Source organism: Rhipicephalus sanguineus, chromosome 1, assembly GCF_013339695.2.
Source record: "Rhipicephalus sanguineus isolate Rsan-2018 chromosome 1, BIME_Rsan_1.4, whole genome shotgun sequence".
Lineage (NCBI taxonomy): Eukaryota > Metazoa > Arthropoda > Arachnida > Ixodida > Ixodidae > Rhipicephalus > Rhipicephalus sanguineus.
In genome coordinates, this window is record NC_051176.1 from 106,384,910 (window position 1) to 106,404,211 (window position 19,302).

At 49.9% G+C, this 19,302-nt stretch overlaps 2 protein-coding genes across 4 annotated transcripts in view; one reads left to right on the forward strand and one right to left on the reverse strand.

Annotated features, from left to right (window-relative positions):
* LOC119395151 (cytochrome P450 4c3-like) overlaps positions 1 to 19,302 on the forward strand; it is a 387,183-nt gene that overhangs the window by 97,556 nt on the left and 270,325 nt on the right. The window lies entirely within an intron of this gene.
* LOC119395087 (cytochrome P450 4c3) overlaps positions 1 to 19,302 on the reverse strand; it is a 56,460-nt gene that overhangs the window by 10,260 nt on the left and 26,898 nt on the right. For all 3 annotated transcript variants that reach the window (XM_037662381.2, XM_049415524.1, XM_037662388.2), the window contains exons 6-7: positions 19,010 to 19,079; positions 2,593 to 2,719 (exon numbers count right to left, since the gene is read on the reverse strand). In XM_037662381.2, the coding sequence (XP_037518309.1) occupies positions 2,593 to 2,719; positions 19,010 to 19,079 (197 nt within the window). The remainder of the gene's footprint in view (positions 1 to 2,592; positions 2,720 to 19,009; positions 19,080 to 19,302) is intronic.

The following is a 19,302-nucleotide window of genomic DNA, read 5'->3' on the forward strand; positions in this document are numbered from 1 at the left end:
TTTTGTGGCGTACTATGTCACCGCTCGCGGTAGGAGCGAGCTTTCCAGCATTACAAAAATGTAGTTTACGACTACAAATTAATATAATATTCTTGTTTAATGTTCCTTTAAACTAATACACTTTTTTTGTCAAAAAATTCACCGACGATTACGATACTGCTTAATGCGATTTCTGAGCGCAGCTGTTAAGGTGTTTTGATTTTGCGATAATGTGAGCAAATGTACATGCGCCAAGGGGACGCGGCGCGGCGCGACGCGAGTGGGAGTATAGAATGCTCGATTTTCGCGTCAACGTAACGTGGTGAACCTGGCGTCGCCAACTTCCGCCGCCGCTGGCTGTCGCGAACGCTGTGCCGGACTATAAAAGGCCCTTAAAGGGGTCGTGAAACGTTTTCCGAAAATTTTCAACTACGTGTGTATTCGGAATCCTGGCCGTCCATTAAATACTATACCTCGACTCGTTTCATCGTCCGGGTTCATTTAATAACTATAAAATCAGAATTACGATTTCCCAGCTCACGTTCCCCTCAACTGTACAGCTGAGGTCACTTTAAATCAGAAAATGAAAAGTCTCTGTCGTCGACAAAACATGGAGACGCAGCGATGTTTGCTGAGCCATAGTTGGCCGAGATTTGTAGCATCATACTGTTTCGATTGTGACGCCAACTTGGTGACGCCGGCAACTTGTGAAAGCGAACGTTGTTTCCACTTTGATAAGTTGTAGGGCGCTGCCTGACGACGCACGCGGTTGGCATAGCGAGGACAAGCCACCCAAAACACGCCGTGAAACACAACCTAAGGCAACCAGAAAGAAAAAACTGGGACGCTGCACCGTGCGAGCGAAGGCAAGAATACACACATGACGGAGCCCGGATGTACTTGAAAGCGGAAGCAAGCACATCAAGTGCTGTACTTGCGCAATATACGACTCAGAGCGCAAAAGTTGCTGTGTTATTTGTTTCTTTTCTAGGTTCCTATAAATCTATAATTTTAGAGCAAAAGAAAGCTAACGCTGTGTTTATAACTTCCATTAGCATGACGTCACACGTTAGTGCCTATGGCGGCCGGTAGTGCCGCATAGTCGTTTAGGAGCCCAAGAAAACAGCGATTTCAAACAGGCGTCATTACAGCGCAGAAATATTTCGGAATCGGCATGTATAATCCTTGTTGAAGCAGGGAAAATTACAACCGGGCAGCTTCATTTTCTTTTCACGACCCCTTTAAGAGTCCGCTAGAGCGTTCTACACACAAAGTGTCCCTTCGACCAACGCACGCCTTCTTCTCCCAAGCCTCGCAGGTCAACCCGCTTTCTGGTGCCCGTTCGCAAGAGGCATGCGTTGCACTGTCACAAGAAGCGCGAGCAGGCACGAGGCATTGCAGACGCTAACACAGCAGCTCGCTGTCTGTCTTGGTGGAAAACTGCTTGGTGCAGTCTCTCTTTCGCTCTCTTCTGTCCTCGTTCGCTCATCGGTTACGCCGACGCCAACGGCGACGCCGCTCAACGCAGGAACGGGCGCCTAAGAGTTGCGCTCTAAAACTTGGAGCACGCCTGAGCTTCGCCTTCAACCGTAGAACGAGACAGCATAATCTGGCTCCGTTCAAATCGCCTTCTGAATCGCTAGCCTGCCTTCACTTCTCGGTGCACACCTCAACCGAGCCGCAAGCGAAGGAACGTGTGTGCGAGTAACACTGGCCGTTTCAAACTACCCTAGAATGCCTACTGCAAGTAGAGTTGCGGAGTACCCACGGCGCCATAATTCTTCCTTTTGCGAATTGGTGAAGTACCCTTTACACGTCCATAAGGCAACACGCTCACCTGCGCAGCTGTATACTTTGTTGATGTTGTTGCTGCTGCTGATGACTATTAATTTTGCCTGAGCGCGTTGTAATGGGAGGGCCACGAACCCGTTGCGCAATTCACATGTCTTGACGCCTCGTACGATTCTATGCTTCTGTCACGCAATATAAAACGCGTTATGGATAGATACCTCGCACTACATGACAGTCGTATAGGTTTTTTTTTTTTCCCCGAAAGCACTGGCATCGATCTGTGGTAGAGCACCTGCTTGCTACGCAGCCTGGGTTTGATGCCCACTAGAACCGAAAATTTTCATTTATTAATTTGCATCTATCTCGATTTTTCGCTCACAAACAACGACGCCGATGCTGACAACGGAATTTCTGCGAAATGACCTCTTAATGTTATCGCGTGAAAACAGGGTCCGCTTGTTCGCACAGTTGACAACTTATTTTTGTTATTTTTAAAGATTCTGGCAACCGTAATAGTCAAGTTATGAACGAAGACGAACTCTCGTAAATGTCATACACAGTGAAAACGTTTAAACTGAATGCGCGATGAACGTTCATTATGAAAGCCCGAGTTTTTTTGCGTCTGTCAAAGCTTGCACCTACTGAATTTATTATGACGATTTCCTTCTTCGAACCAAGCCGCTGCAGTAGTTCATGTTGATTGTCTTACAGCGGCTGCTCAGTGAAAACACAGGGCTCTTTTGATCAGTTGGCCGTGATCGGGTGTTCAAATGTGGAGGTGTCAATGAACTCAGTGTCAACACGTTCACAACCTATCTGTACCTTTCTTGTGAATGTATGAAGCGTGTTCAGGCACTCGTAGTACTCCTTGCCAATGGAACTGCGCTTGAAGACGTACTCACTCTGGAGAAATGGGTTCAGCATTCGTAGTATAAATAACTCTCCCAGTCTGAAAAAAAAGAGAGAGAGAGAGAGAGAGAACATTCAAGTGGAGCTGTCATAGAAAAAAAGAAATTTCAGATAATATGCACTATCAGAATCAATGGTATACGCATGTTTCGATGCCCCAGACAGCAAATACGGAACAGTGTCTGCAGAAGATATGATTCATATATTCCGAATTTTGAAGGTCAATAACCCTTGTACGACGTTCTGCATAAATTGTGCCCTATTAAAATTGCTGCTCTAAGCTCAGTTACTGTACTTGGGCAAAAAAAAGTTGTTGTTGGAGTATGAGTGAGATTAATATACTTCAGTCATGGCTGTGACCGAAAAACGTTGTATTCATATCACTTAAATTTAATATGACGCTAAGGGGTCATTGGTACCATTCCGCAACCAGTAAGATACTTAACGAGCAGTGGAAAGACTTTTTAAACGAATATCTGGCATGCGTGTAAGCACATGCACTGTCGAACAAAATGCGCGCATTCTGGAAAGCAAGCTCATATTCATGCTGACGCGCTTTAGTCAAGCGTCTGGCTCACAGTCATCGTTCTGACGCTTCTATCCTGACTGTCGTTGTTGCGCTTGAAGATACGCGCTTACATAGGCTGTCATTCTTTTATTATTATTATTTATCGTGCTTCGCAACGATTTTCAAGTACAAGCCACAAAAGTATGGCTGTTTTTGCGCAAGGAAATAAGGAGGGAAGGGTCAAGGGCAGCCCCAACTTTCGACTGTTTATTCAAGAAAATGTGCAACAAAATATAGGCAGAATATAGGCAAGAAGATGTGCAACAAAAGCTAGGCACACATCGAGCGCATGCCACCCTAGTCACAACCTGGGATCTAAGAACTTGCTCTATGCCTCACAACGATGCCGTGTCTTTTTTAAGAGGTGTTTTCGAGGTGCGCAACACTACGATTAAATCTGTAAACGTATTGATATGTGGATAATTTGTTATCTGTACAAACCTGAACTTTACAGAATGATTGAAGGAAAGAAGGGGAATTTTAAGGGCTCGCTTTTTCTTTCCCAGACACAACATTAATTATAACCAACAGACAAGAAAGCCAAGGGGAGTATAGGGGATGTTATTTGTAGTAATTATGATATAAATGTGTGCCTACCGGCTTGCTGTCTCCAGCCGGTAGTAAAAGGTAACCGTTATCATCTTTGTCTATGCCTTCGACTCGTTGTCAATTTAAACGCCGCACGCAACTGCGGCGGAACATCGGGGAGGAGCTTTGCGCCAGTGCTCACTGTCTTGCATGCGTAATCACGCAAACCGCAATTAAACTTTGCAGCGAGATATCTCGGGGCACAGACATGCTAGAAGAATTCCTCCAAGTGGAACTGTGTAGAAACGCGACTGCCTCCAACTTTTCATTACAAACATGCCCCCTTGCTGCGCTAACTAAAAATCTCATTATTCAATCTTAGTTAATTGGGCGGCTGACAGCGCTTATTATTGTGTTGCTTTGTGTATCCTTGGATACAAAAAAATTCGGCAGATCCCATTTACCTTGGGAATCGATGTTATGCGAAGCATAAGCGGGATGGTGACTATGGCGTAATTTTTGACACTGACCGAAACGCTACGGAATGACGATAGAGAAATATGAAAGTGGTATACGAACACTCATGTGTTGAAGAGTCGCATATGTATTATATAACCAGTTGTTTACAGTTGCGTAACGATGGCAACAGCAACATGGGTGTTACGAACGCCAGACGCGGTAGGCTGATATGTAGTGCTTATATTCTTCAATACTGGGTAGCGCGAATCCGAACAGAACAAAGAAGGAACACAGAAGCACAGGACAGGCGTTACTCGCAACCAAGCTTCAGGAAAGTTTCCCTACATATATACAAAGCCGAGCGGCACGCGCAGGCGCACTGCATGTATGTTGCAGTCACAGTTACAGTGTAGTGTGTAGTGTAGTGTGTTACAGTGTGTATGTGTAGAAGGGGTTCTCGACAGTTCTTGAACAAGGTCATCATCACCGTGATCAGTCAGCACCAGTAGCTGGACCGGATTTGTTAATCGGATCCGTTCGTGATCGCGGTAATGAGGAGTCTAAATGTAGTGAAATGTGAGGCATAGTGCAGCTGGTGGAAACCCTGGATGCCTCTTACGATGAAATGATCCATGATGCCTCCTGGCGTGGACGTGGTAGCGCGGTGTTTTGACGCTCTCTCCACATCCAATCCGTCTTTCACGCAGTATAAGGACCAAGCGTTGTTAGGGCTTGATAAATCAATGTTGAAGTCACCGGTAATGATGAGAGAGCTGGTTCTCTCAGCAGATTCATTGTAGGAAGCATTGACTCCAGTATTTGCGTAATCCACGTGGTCCACGTTGCGGACCACGTGGACGAGTGGATGGTAGTTGAGCGTCTTCCAGGAGTGTTCTGCTTTCAGTTTCCTTACTTTCCTTGCGTCCGCCGCGGTGGTGTAGCGGTTAAGGTGCTCGGCTGCTGACCCGAAGGTCACGGGTTCGATCCCGGCTGCGGCGGTTGCCTTTCGATGGAGGCCAAATGCTAGATGCCCGTGTTCTGTGCGCTCTCGGTACACGTTAAAGAATACCCGATGGTCAAAATTTCCGGAGCCCTTTGCTACGGCGTCTCTCATAAACATATCGTTGTTTTGGGGCATAAAACCACAAGAATTATACTTATTATCACTGTCCTTGCGTCTCAATCTGTGTGTTCGCGGTTACTGTGTTGGTTGAGACTCTATATATATCACCTGTGGCACATACCCGCATAACAATACCTCTGGCTAACGGGTATGTGCCACACGTGACTGAGAGAAAGGGTTTCATGACGTACGCGACAGGTATTTTGCGTTATTCATGTCATGGCCAGTGAATCGTGTTCGTCATACACTGATCCCCTGCTATGCCAATTTTGGTATATTACAAGTTATGGAGAGGACCAGGGGAGCGCCCAGACGTAGGCGGCTAGATAGATACGTAGATAGAAACGGCCAAAGTGCCTGAGGTTCGCTCAGAAATGCTTCGCATTTAAAACTTATTTGCAAGGGTGGTTCTCAAGTACCTCCCAGTGCTGAATTTTAAGGAAAACATAAAGCTTAATTTTGAACAGCCTGTATATAAGCTCATGTGAATAACTTCCACCTCGTCAAGAATATATCATTCCATATCACATAAAGATTATATCATGCCAGATGGCACATTGTGACGACACAATGTACCACCTGTACTGTGCTACTTGCACTTGTACTTGCTGTATTCTTAACGTACGTGCATGTCGCTAGCAAATAGGAGTAAGAGCCTCTGTGAGGTCAGACGGCCTTCAGCTCTAGCTCCTCTTTTGTATAACAAAACAAAAAACTTCAACTTAATTATAAAGTTCAGTGCATCGATCGTGATGTTCACAAATCAAGGATTTATCAATCTATGTTAATGTCTGCAGTCGGAGGGGGTTGCAGTATTTTAACTCATGGGCAAAAATGTTGGCCTGTGCTTTGGTTAGGATAAAACAGGAAATCAACCCAAATAGAAGTCCAGCATTGGCCTGTAAGCTTCGTTGTTATATAGGCTCGTTTATTGCATTTTTCTGTCTCATTCAAATGACGCAACACTATTTGACAGCGGAAAAATGCCGGTGCTGAATTATGTGCACGCCTGACCCTCGGCAAATCGGCTTGGTGTGAGGTGAAGCCCTGACGCCAAACACAATAGTTTACAGCTTGATGTAGAGACTATTCCGGATGGATGATTGCCAATTTTTTAAACAGCGAAGCTGTTTAACCTGGCCGCATTTTCGATGGAGGCGAAAATGCTTCAGACCTGTGTACTTAGATTTAGGTGCACGTTAAAGAACCCCATGTGGTCGAAACTTCCAGAGCCCTCCACTACGGCGTCCCTCATAATGATATCGTGGTTTTGGGACGTTAAACCCCAGATATTATTATAAATTATTATGTTTAAGCTTGCCATTATTTGTGTGGCCTATAATAAAACTATCATCATCAACGGATATTTGCGACAGAAATTGGGCAAATCTCACTACTCGCCACTGGTTCACTAAGAGGGAGAGAGAAAACTGCAGAAAGAAATAGAGAGAGATAAATAGAGAGGAATAATGGGAGTAAAGGCATAAAAAGATAGAAAGACAGAGAAAGATATAGAAAGAGAAAGAAAGAGAAACAGAAAGAGAGAGATGGAAGCAGAGACAGAGAGAGATAGAAAAAAATAGAAAGATCAAGACAGAAATAAAGAGAAAGAAAGAAAAGCAGACAGAGAGAAAGGGGAGAAAGAAAAAAAGATAAAAAGAGCGAGAAAGAGAGATAAATACAAAGGAAGAAGTAGAAAGAAACAGATACAAAATATATCTACAAGAAACAAAGAAAGAGAAGAATGAAATTCAAAAAATAATCAGAAACAAAGAAGGCCATCCAGCTGCGCTCTTCCTTCAGGCTTGGCACGACTAGTTCGAAGCTGCCACACTAGCGAACGGGAAATGCAACGGCGGCGGCGAGAAGAGCCCGAAGCGATGGACGTCCTACGCTAACGGCAACGTGGGCGTAGATCTAGAAGAGATGCGAAAGCTCGGTTCTGGAGTTTGGACAGCCGTTCGTGACTAACCTACCTAAGGCCTAGCAACAACCTAGAAGCAACCAGGTTAGACTTCAGAATTGTTCAGTTTCGCTGTTTCAAGCCTTGCGAGACTTAGTGCAAGCTTCGCCATTTTTTTTTGTGTGACTACGAAATGTTTATCGTATTGCCACGTGTAAAACCCCTCAATATAGAAAGTAGCGACACTCTCCTCCACTCCGGCGCTTTCCTCCTCTGTATCCTCTCCCAAGAGGCCAAGCCTCCTTTCTAAACAGGCCCCGCCTCCTCTCCCAACCTGCCGCCGTGCGGGCGCCGGCTCTATGTTTTGGCTGGTAGGTGATAGCGATTCTGCTAGCTGATAACGCCGGCGAAAAACGAAAACACTAGAAAAAAAATTGGACCATCTCCCCGAAGGGAACGCTGATGGGATGCGAAGCAGCAGCGTTGCGCACGGGTGGCGTCACGTTTTGAACGGCGCTAACGCGGGTGCTGTGGTGAGCGCTGGAAGATTCGTTTGAAGCGAAACTCGGTGTAGTGTTTACTGGTGTAAACGTTTGTTTGAAACGCGGACACGGGAGGCGAGCAGGCGTTGGAGCCGGCAGCTGCGGCGCTCCGGCGGGTGACGGGGGGGGGAGGTGATTCTTAAAAGGAAGAAGGAAATGAAAATGGAAATTGGGTGTGGAGTGCACGATAACTGTCTCTCAAGTGAGGACACCTCAACCGATACACTCACGGGGGATTAGGGATTAAAGGGACAGTGAGAGTGAAAAGAGTATGGTAAAAGAAGAAAAAGAAAGGTATGAGTGGGAAAAAAAACAGTGAGGGGGTGGGGGGGGAAGGAGAACGGGCGTCCGAGTCACCGTGGTGAGCGGCTAGAAAATTCGTTCGACTAGGCCGGCATCCTCGAGAAAAGCGAGTAGGGCCGCAAGGGCTGATCGGCGACGGTGCACGTGGCCGGTGGGATGGAGCAAGTCCTGTAGGGTCGCACACGGCAGTCCGACGAGGCGGTACTTCATGGCGAGCCGCTTCCGCGCAGTGTTGAGAGAAGGACAGTCAAACAATAGGTGGCACAGGGTTTCGATCGCGCCGCAATCGGTGCAGTTCGGTGCAGCGGCGCCGCGAAGACGATGCCTGCGTTCCGCGGGCCACACAGAACCGGTCCTCAAGGCAAGAAGAAGCGCGCGCTCGCGGCGAGTGAAACCAGTGGCTGGGATGGGAGGAGGGGGGTGTCCGGAGGCGACCCGTGCGTCAGGATGCTCGCGCACCAGCTCCCGGCGAAGGTTGTTGCGTGCCGAGTCGAACGAGCTGGCGTAATCCGTCAGCGAAGTCTCGGCGGAGTGTGCTCGTTTTGCGAGTTCGTCTGCAGCCTCGTTGCCCGCGATGCCGACGTGTGAAGGGAGCCACTGAAGGACCACATCACAGCCTCGTTCCTGGAGGGCCATCAGGCTGAGAGCGGCACGCTGAGCAAGAAGGGGGCCTCGTTCCTCCCTCGCGAGCTGGCGGAGGGCAGGTCTCGAGTCGCAGAATATTGCTGCGCTCGTGACGGCCGGCGAATTGCGCAGGAGGTCTGCAGCCAGCTGGAGCCCGACTAGCTCAGCTGTTGTTGAGGATGCACAGTATCGCAAGCGGCACTGTCGTTCCGAGCTGAGCTGAGGGACTATGCAGGCGGCCGCGGCTGAGCGATCCTGCAGGACGGACCCATCGGTGAACACCTGCGTCCTCCCGGCCAGGTCCTCATACATCCGCGCCGCGGCCTCCTGAGCAATGGCACTGATGGGGGTGTGGCGTTTGGATCGAATGCCCGGCAGGTGCAAGTTCACTCGAAGGGGCACTCGACGGTGAGGGGGTGGCCAGCGCGAAAGGCGTGCGGGGTCGTCAGCCACAACACCGTCGTACACGTCGATAAGTTGGCCGACACGTGAGTTTGGCACAGCACGTAACCGCGAGAGGAGGGGACCTGCATCAGGCGCTCGGTGGAGACGCTGCAAGTGGCACAATGCGCGGAGGTCCGCCGTGAGCGACGCAGGCCACGCACGAGCCTCCGCGAGGGTCTCGGCCACACGAGAGCCACGAGGCATTCCGTGACACATGCGGATGACTCGGCGGTGGTCCTGGTCGATCAGTCGCCACTGTGGCGCCTGGAGTTTGCAGATCGGCAGTGCGTAGTGGATGGCAGACAGAGCCATCGCCTCGTAGATGGTGCAGGCGAAGGCAGCGGGGCAGCCGTTGCCGCCTGCGAGTAGTTGGCGCACAGCCGATTCCACGCGACGCGTCGTCTGTCGTACACTTCGCACCGCCGGGAACCATCGGAGGCGATTGTCTATCGTCAGGCCGAGGTAGCGGACGTTGCTACTCCAAACTATTGGTGCACCATCCAGCTGAAGGCACGGAAGGCGTCGTCGGGCTTCAGCACGAGGGTGGACGACGATGTTGTGACTTCCTTTTCTTCGTCATTCGTCTACAGATGACCAAACATCATCATTATGGATGCTCCTCACGAGCTGACGCGTGCTCACGTGGCAGCGCTGGCTCGCCCTCTTTTTTTCTTTTGTTTCTAGTTCCATTAAAGCGGTTCATCTTGCAAGACGTGTTTTTGGCTCGATGTTAACCGCGCCGCAGTTGGAAGGCTTAGAGGTCCAATACATGGTGCCGAAAACCCGGGACCTTTAGACACCGCTGACATTATCGACGCACGGAGCCGCGACAGCTAAGAAGACGCGGCGCCTGCGACCTCAGCGAGATTCCCCGACTGCGTGCGACAGAATGGAACGACAGCTTAGACGACGCAACAGCCTGCGGTCTCAACTCGATGTCCTGTTGGCCGAGGCGGAAGGCAACTTGCGAGAGAATCGAGAGGTCACGAAAGCTACTGTAAGTGTACTCCTCGATCGAATCAGCTCCTTTTGCGGACAGATAGAGAAAGTTGATGAGGCGATTTTTGAAGAGACGCCAGACGACCTGTTAGACAGCGAGACGTTAGACGCTGGAAAATACCGTGACAAGGTTGTTACCCTGACAGCGAACCTACGCGTCAAACTGAATGAATGTCTGTCGCCTCCAACCCCACGCCCTACTAACGTTCACCCGTTACCTTCCGGCAAGAGCAAGCTTCCGCAGCTAGAACTCCTAAAATTTGACGGGAACCGCAGAGAGTGGCCGCGATTTTGGAACCAGTTTACATCAGCAGTTCACGACAACAGCGAGCTGAGCACAGCTGACAAGTTCAACTACTTGAGCAGTCTGGTGACCGGAGCAGCCGCCTCAGCTATCTCGGGATTGCAAGCTACGGAAGAGTGCTATGCAGACGCCATTGAAATTTTAAAGAAGCGTTTTGGAGATGAACAGATCATCGTTCAAGATCATCTACAAGGTTTGCTGGATCTCAAACCGGTGTCATCATCAGCAGACGTCCATCAGCTGAGGAAACTGTACGACAAAGTACAGGTTCATATTCGAAGCCTCAAGGCGCTTGGCACGAACTCGACAACTTATTGCACAATGCTGCGAGAATTCATGTTAAGAGTTCTCCCGACTGACATGGTACTTCGGTTTCACGAGGCGCGCAAGGCATCATCATCAGCTGCAGCTTCTTCGAATGCAGAAGATAACGAGCTTCAAATGCTTTTGGAATTATTCGACCTTCAACTGACTTGTCGGGAAGCTGTGGCCGAACAAGAGATACACAGAAGTCGTCGCACACCAGAGAAAGGAGGATTAAAGCCCAGCCATCCACGAGACGTTTCCACGACAGCTGCTCTACAAAGCTCAGCTAGTAGTCCGCAGAAGTGCCTGTTTTGCCGTTCCGAAAAGCATTCTGCTGAAGTTTGTGATAAAACGGAGATCAGCCTCTCGCCCAAAAAGGAGATGCTTACCAAAGCCGGAAGGTGCTTCCGTTGTCTAAAGCAGGGCCATTTGGAGAAAGATTGCAGAAGCCGGCTGAAATGTGGAAAGTGTGCGAGAAGGCACGCAACATCCGTTTGCGCATCGGCAGAGATCAGAAGCGATAAGGAGAAGGTGCTATCTGCATCGGTCAATCTAATCTCCAAGCAGCCAAGCTCAGTCGTAATGCTGCAGACTCTGACGGCCACCATATCAGGAACCAAAACATCTGGTCGCTACCGAGTCCTTTTCGATGGCGGAAGTCAGCGGAGCTTCATTACGGCGAAAGCTTCCCAAAGACTTGGCTGCGAAGTAATAGAAGAGGAGACGTTGACCGTAGGCGTGTTCGGTGGTGAAAACGCGCGGAAAACCATGCAGAGGGTGCGAGTATCGATTCTCCCTGCGAAAGAGAAAATTCCGATTTCAATCGATGCGCTGGTAGTGGACACAATATGCAGTGAATGCATTCCGGTACCAGAAGAAAACGTTTTGAGAGAAATGAACAAGATGCAATTGGATACGCAAGCTCTCTCTCTGCAAGGAGTTGAAGACAAACAGATTGCGGTCCTCATTGGTTCAGACTATTATTGGGAGCTAGTAACTGGTACCGTGAAGCCTGTGCACGAAAAGCTGAAAGCTGTCAAGACAAGACTGGGATGGACTGTTCACGGGCCGTTGTCTGCTACAACCAAAGTAATACAGAGTACCAGTGTCGTAGTCCTTCGAGCCACGGTGACAGAGCAAGACATCTCGAAACTTCTGACTCGGTTTTGGGATCTTGAAAGTATCGGGATCAAGGCCGAACACGAAGAAACGAAGGTCGCCGATTCAGTGCTGGAAAAATTCGAGAACAACATCAAGAAGAAAGACAATCGGTACGAAGTCGCGCTACCGTGGAAGGAAAGGGTTGACCTGGCAGAGAACTATGCAGTTGCAACCAAACGTCTGCATAGTTTGATGAAGAAACTTAACAAGGACAGCGAGCTCTTGAAAAGATACGATGAGACTATTAGACTGTACCTCGATGAAGGATCTGCTGAAAGAGTACCGGAAACAGAAGAGCATCCACTTGGACCCCTGTATTATATGCCACATCGAGCTGTAATACGAGAGGACCGATCTACTACGAAGGTACGCATCGTATTCGACGCATCCTCTCACGAATCTGGTTCAAAGTCCTTGAATGATAACCTGGAAGCTGGCCCAAATCTAAATCCTGACGTAGTGACCCTACTGCTTCGTTTCCGATGCTACAAGGTAGCGATGAATGCCGATGTCGAGAAGGCGTTCCTACAGATTGGCCTGAGAGAACCAGACAGAGATGCGCTCCGCTTTTTGTGGTTCAAAACTTCCCCACAAGTGAACAGCCCAATGCCGGAAATAGAAGTTTGGAGAATGACTAGAGTGCCCTTCGGAGCTACTTCAAGTCCTTTCTTACTGACTGCTACATTGAAACACCACTTCAGGTCCGTAGAAACCCTCTATCCTGTGACAGCTCGACGATTGCAGAGCTCCTTATATATGGACGATCTTCTGATTGGAGCCGACACAGCTGAAGAAGCTATCCAGATGCACAAAGAAATAATTGAGATCTTCAGGCAAGCTTCCATGAACATTCGCAAGTGGGCCAGCAACGATCCTCTAGTATCTGCCGCCTTCGAACAAGGAATCACTTCACAGGAAAAATCTCTTTGCTCACCTTCTGGACCTCTGAAAGTACTGGGACTTCATTGGAACAAGAAGACGGATACCTTTTCGGTCAAGCCCCAGGAGATCCTCCAGTTCATACAGGAGCATTGGATTACAAAACGCTTTGTGCTTCAGGCTGTTGCAAGGATCTACGACCCTTTGGGGTTTCTTTCACCTTTCTTAGTACGGGCGAAAATCTTCTTACAAGATCTATGGAAGGAAAACCTCGACTGGGATGAGACATTGCCACCCAAATTGTCTGCTTTCTGGCTGAAATGGAGCAAGGAGGTAACCATGCTTAGTGACCTCAGTATTCCAAGGTTCCTAGCAGCCGGCGGAGAAGGCCCGTACCAAAAGGCAGCACTCCACATCTTTTCTGATGCAAGCGAGTCGGCATACGGGGCTGCAGCCTACCTTCGTACGGCCGACTACAGTGGCACCGTCCGGACTATGCTACTGATGGCAAAGACCAGAGTTGCGCCGTTAAAGACGGTCACTCTAGCGAGGCTGGAATTGATGGCAGCATTGCTTGCAGCCCGAATGTACGCGTACATCGTGAAGAATTGCGACCTTGGAATTGGTGAAGCAACATTTTGGTCCGATTCCCAGATTACACTTTGCTGGATTAACAAGGATCCCGTTACCTGGAAGGAGTTTGTGCGGAACCGGACGCAAGAAATCAGAACTTTGACTGAGTATACCAGATGGCGATTTTGTCCTGGAAAAGAAAACCCCGCCGATTTGCTCACTCGAGGCTTGTCTGCACTCAAACTCAGCCAGTCGCAGTTGTGGTGGTTTGGACCTAGATGGCTTGCAATGTCTGATACGTGCTGGCCTGTGTACGGGGGAAGGATTGACATCGGAAACGGAAAGCTTGAGGCAGCTGAGACAGAACTAAAGGTCAGTACCCATGCTGTTAATACGAGACCATTGCTGCCATCGCTGATTGAAATTGAACGATTCAGCAGCCTCACCAAACTTTTAAGAGTAACGGCATGGGTCTTCCGTTATGCCAAAAGGTTGAAGAAGGAAAATGATAGGTCTGAGGAGCTGTCTGCTGAGGAAATTCAGCAAGCGGAGTGCTATTCGCTTCGAGAGGAACAGAGATCTCACTTTGGTAAAGAAGCAGACTGTGTCGCGAGCAAGAAACCGCTCCCTTTACAAAGTCCACTTGGGCATTTTAGACTGTTCACAGACGAAAACGGGCTTCTTCGGATACAAGGAAAAGCTCCCAGGGCTGACGACTCATACAGTTCTCGCCATCCCATCCTCCTACCAAAAGACTCACACCTCAGTATACTGATAATCAATCATGCTCACGCAAAGGTCTTCCACGGGGGAGTTCGAGACACTCTGACTCAAGTTCGAGAACGATTTTGGATTCTTCAAGCACGACAGTCTGTGAAGAAAACGATAAGACGGTGTGTCATCTGCCAACGCCTACAGAGTAAACCTGTTGAGCAATCTTCACCTTGTATGCCTCAGGATCGTGCTACTCAAGCCCCTCCGTTCCTCGTGAGTGGAGTTGACTTTGCGGGGCCACTATACATCAAAGGGCATCCCCACGAGCGCTCCTATATCGCTCTTTTTACGTGTGCGGTGACAAGAGCTGTTCACTTGGAACTGGTTGAAGACTTGACCACAGTGAATTTTCTTTGCGCCCTACGGAGATTCGTATCACGGCGGGGTCTCTGTCACACTATCTACAGCGACAACGCACGAACATTCGTCAAAGCGTCCAAGGACCTACAGAAGCTTTGGCGAACGATAAGACACCCCGACGTACTCGCCTTCTTTTCCTCCTCGAAGATCCAATGGAAATTCATTTGCCCGAGCGCTCCTTGGTGGGGCGGGTTCTACGAAAGACTCGTTCGTTCTGTAAAAACCTGCTTGAAGAAGATGCTTGGGCGAAGGCTTGTCAGTCGGACAGAGTTAGTTACTCTACTAACAGAAGTGGAGGCCGTGGTGAATTCTCGACCTTTGACTTACGTGTTCAACGACGTGGATGAACCATACCCCCTATCTGCAGCAGATTTTCTCGTTGGAAGGAGACTGACAACGCTACCACATTACGAACTGAAAATCAACACCGAGTCTACCAACGATGCACTGAAGAAACTTTGGAGCAAGCGAGAAGATGATTTGAAAGCATTTTGGTCTCGTTGGTATAAAGAGTACCTTAATGAACTCAGGAACTTTACATCCAACCAAGCCAAAAGAAATGACTCTTTGAAGAAAGGCAACGTAGTTCTACTCGGGGATAAACAGCTTCCAAGGCAACTGTGGAGTTTGGCCCGCATAGAAGAACTGATCAGCGGACGCGACAGCATTGTCAGGACCTGCTCTTTATGCTTGCCCGACGGCTCTGTTGTGAAGCGGCCCGTACAGCTACTTTACCCGTTGGAAGCCAACTAACGTCATCTGTCGGCGCGGGAGACTGTTGTGACTTCCTTTTCTTCGTCATTCGTCTACAGATGACCAAACATCATCATTATGGATGCTCCTCACGAGCTGACGCGTGCTCACGTGGCAGCGCTGGCTCGCCCTCTTTTTTTCTTTTGTTTCTAGTTCCATTAAAGCGGTTCATCTTGCAAGACGTGTTTTTGGCTCGATGTTAACCGCGCCGCAGTTGGAAGGCTTAGAGGTCCAACAGACGAGGGCCTCGGTTTTCGGCGCCGAGATCGTGAGGCCGATGTTTCTCACGAAGGCGGCCACACATTGGAGGGCCTCTTGCATGCAAGCGCGCACCACCGAGCACTTTCGGGTCGGTCCACGCACATACAATGCGACTTCATCAGCGTACACCACTGCGCGAACAGGGAACACAGCCGTTTCTGGTAGGCACTTGACGAGCGGCGCGAGTACCAGATTAAACAAGAACGGGCTGAGGACGCTGCCCTGTGGGACGCCACAGCTGACAGATCGCGGCGCACTTGTCGCCCCGCCCACGCGCACAGTAAACGTTCGGTCAGTGAGGAAGGCCTGAACGTAGTTCAAGAGTTTGCCCTCAACACCTAGCGCGCGCACAGCACTGAGGATAGACGAGTGGGGGAGCGAGTCGAACGCCGACTTTATGTCAAGGAGGAGTAGGATGGCCATTTCTCCATCGTGAAGGGCCTGCTCGAGGGTGCTCACGACTGCAGCAATGCAGTCGATGGTCGCGCGATGTGGCCGGAATCCACACTGCTCTGGTGGGAAAGCGTTGCGCACCTCCGCGATCCACTGTAGCCGGTAAAGAGCCATCTCCTCCATAGTCTTGCCCGCCACAGAAGTGAGAGAGATGGGCCTGTATGACGTCACCGATCGCGGCGGTTTGCCTTGTTTGAGGACAGGGATCACAGTCGCGGAACGCCATTCTTCCGGGAGGACAGCACTGGAGAAAACTCTGTTGAATGCATCCAACAAGAGTGGGCGCTGGGAGGCATCCAGGTTTCTCAACAGCTGATGAGTGATTTTGTCCGCTCCAGGGGCGCTGCGCTTGCGCTTTCTGAGGAGAACCCGTTCCAGTTCGTAGAGGGAGAAGTCCTCCTTGCAGAGAGAGCGAATGTCAGCTGAGGTGATGGGATCCACGGGAGGGAGCGGGGATGCGGCGTTTGTCGTGACACCGCCAGCGCTCCCCGCTCTAGGAGGGGAAGGAGGCGCGAAAGAGGCAGCAAGCAGTTCAGCAAGCTCCCTTTTAGTGATGCCCTGCGCAACGGCTATGGCGAGCACTGGGTAGCGCGACACTTTCGGGTTTATCAGGACGCGCATGATGTGCCAGCCGCGGCGCCGTCCTCGTGGATCACTCAGAGAGGAACAGACGCCCGTCCAGCTGCGGTCGCGTAGCCGCTGGGCGTGCCGCCGGCACACAGCGTCGAGTCGGTTGTACTCTGTCCATGCGCCGGGGACCGAGGAGCGCAGCGCCCGCCGCTGTGCTCGTTGGCGCACTGCGCGGAGGTTGAGCAGCTTGATGTCAGGGCAGGGCGTGCCGGCGGGAACAACACAGCGTGTTGTGGCACGCTCAGCACAGTCCGCGATGCGCGAAAAGAAATCATCACTGCTCTGCACGCTCGCGCACAGGTCACGGAAAAGTGGCCACCGTACAACACTGTATTCACGAACAGCACCACGGCTGGGGTGGCACGGGAGGAGTGTGATCGGGTAGTGATCAGAACCAGCAGTGTCAGCGTGGCGTTTCCACTCGTAGGAGCAGTGTTCTGACACCAGCGCCAGGTCAATCACTGTCGAGGCCGCACTGCGACGGATGAAGGTGGGTTCCCCGGAGTTTAGCACGAGGAGTCCAACCGAACTGATCGCGTCGCATAGGTCCCTACCGCGCGCATCCGTGGTACGGCAACCCCAGCTGACGTGGTGCGCATTGAAGTCTCCACACAGTACGTGGTCACGCGCGAGCACGGCGACAAGGCGTGGCACAAACGCGCAGCTGGCCGCGACGACTGGGCGCACATAAACACTCGCGACAGAAGTGACGTACGCGCGCACCTGCGAGGGAAGTGTGCGAGGGGTGCGTGACGTCACGCCCAGCTGTGGCGTGACCTACTTGGCACTGCTCCAACACCTGCGCCGAGGGAAGCGCGTTGCCTCGCGTTTGTGCGGACGGACGGACAGCGTTACACAGGCTAGTCAAAGAGCTGCTCCGCATCTAAAAGTCGGCAGATCCCACGCAGTGTGGGAATCGATGTAATGCGAGGCAGCCAGCAAACAGCAGCATACATCGTCTTCTTTGTCATTGAGGCTAATGAAGTCATTCATGTCGTGACATCTAGTTCGCCATATATCGCGAGATTGTCATACATGCATGCGTGTACAATCTTGTATATGCCATGATAATGAAATATATATTCTGCTGTATATATAGGATGCGTGACCTGCTATTTATGTTAGGCACTCCTGTCATGCCATACCAATTTAGGTATATATCCAGTTAACAAAATGGCCGCGAGTGCACCATGACCGTAGCGTCTGAATCATACCTACATGACATGCATGTCATGATTTTCGTGTTACCACCTGTTATTTATGTTCGCCACACAGACGTCGCGCAATACCAATTTTGGTCTATATAAAGCTGGCGAAACGGCCGCCAGCGCACCATGAGCGTGGCACGTAAGTCATGCTGTACATGACATACGTGTTATGATTTTCATGTTAACTCCTGTCATTTGTGTTCGAAACAGTCACGTCGCGCGATACCAATTTTGGTGTATATTAAGCTAGCGAAACGGCCGCCAGCACACCATGAGCGTGGTACGTAAGTCATGCTGTGCATGACATGCGTGTCATGATTTTCACGTTACACCTGTTATTTGCGTTCGTCCCACAGTCACGTCACGAGATACCTATTTTGGTGTATATCAAGCTACCGCAACGACCGCCGGCGCAAATATCCAGGGACTTTAGCCACGCTTTGTTTGTAGCGCCACCGTTCATGCGGTGGCGAAAAAAAAATGAAGTTGGCTAAGCACGAGCCGCGAACGTCGAACACCTTCTGGTCGCCGCAACCACCGTTAGCTTTCCGTGAATCAATGTGTAGACGACGACGTCACGTCGGCTGCACTCGCGTCGTTCCCTAGAGCACTAATGTGAATGCGATTATTTCAGTGACCTTGCGATGATTTCTCTTCGTCGGAGTTTCACTTCTGCCAGAAAATACATGACACGCTAAACGAAGACGCGAGGGTAACTGAGCCTGCTGCTTGGTCAGGCCCCGGAAACTGAGCGCCAGTTTCGGTTTCAAGGAACATGCGCGCTCGTAGCTGTTGCCGGACATCCTAAGATCTGGTTGAGCGAAGTGAGGTTGATGTAAAGTTCGCATTTACTGTCTTCCACGAGTTTTTACAAATGAAGAAATTTGATTGAACTGCAAAGAACTATTCTTTTGTTTATTTGTCTTTCTTATTTCTTATTGCCACTCGCTCAACGATATCACAAGTTGGATCGCGCTCGGTTATCTCGCTCGGTTGGCGTGCCAAGTTTGAGTCTCGTAGCGCCGTCCTTTCAAGTGTGTATTAGATAAAGGCTGACGAACAACATTAAGCGCTAAGGGGCCATTGCGCATCACTACTCAAGGACGCCGCGAGCGATTAACGCGCAAGACAAGCAGCGACAAGTTGCGCCAAAGGAAGAAACAAGGAAAACCCACCTGTTGACAGCTTTTACATAAGGAGAGCGTTCATCATGTTGTGCTCGAATCGATGTTCCCATTATAGTCTCTGTAATATGAAAAATCGATCAGACAAGGTCACATGCTTCATTTTAAATCACGTAGCAAAAAAATTCACCGACGATTACGTACTCCATAATGCGTATTCTGAGCGCAGCGTCGCGTTCGGCCAACGCCAACTGTGTTTGAAGTTTTGGCTATCCGCAGTTGTAGCAATGTAACATTCGTTACATATTGCCGCAGAAACTGCCAGCGCTTTGTGCATTGTAGGC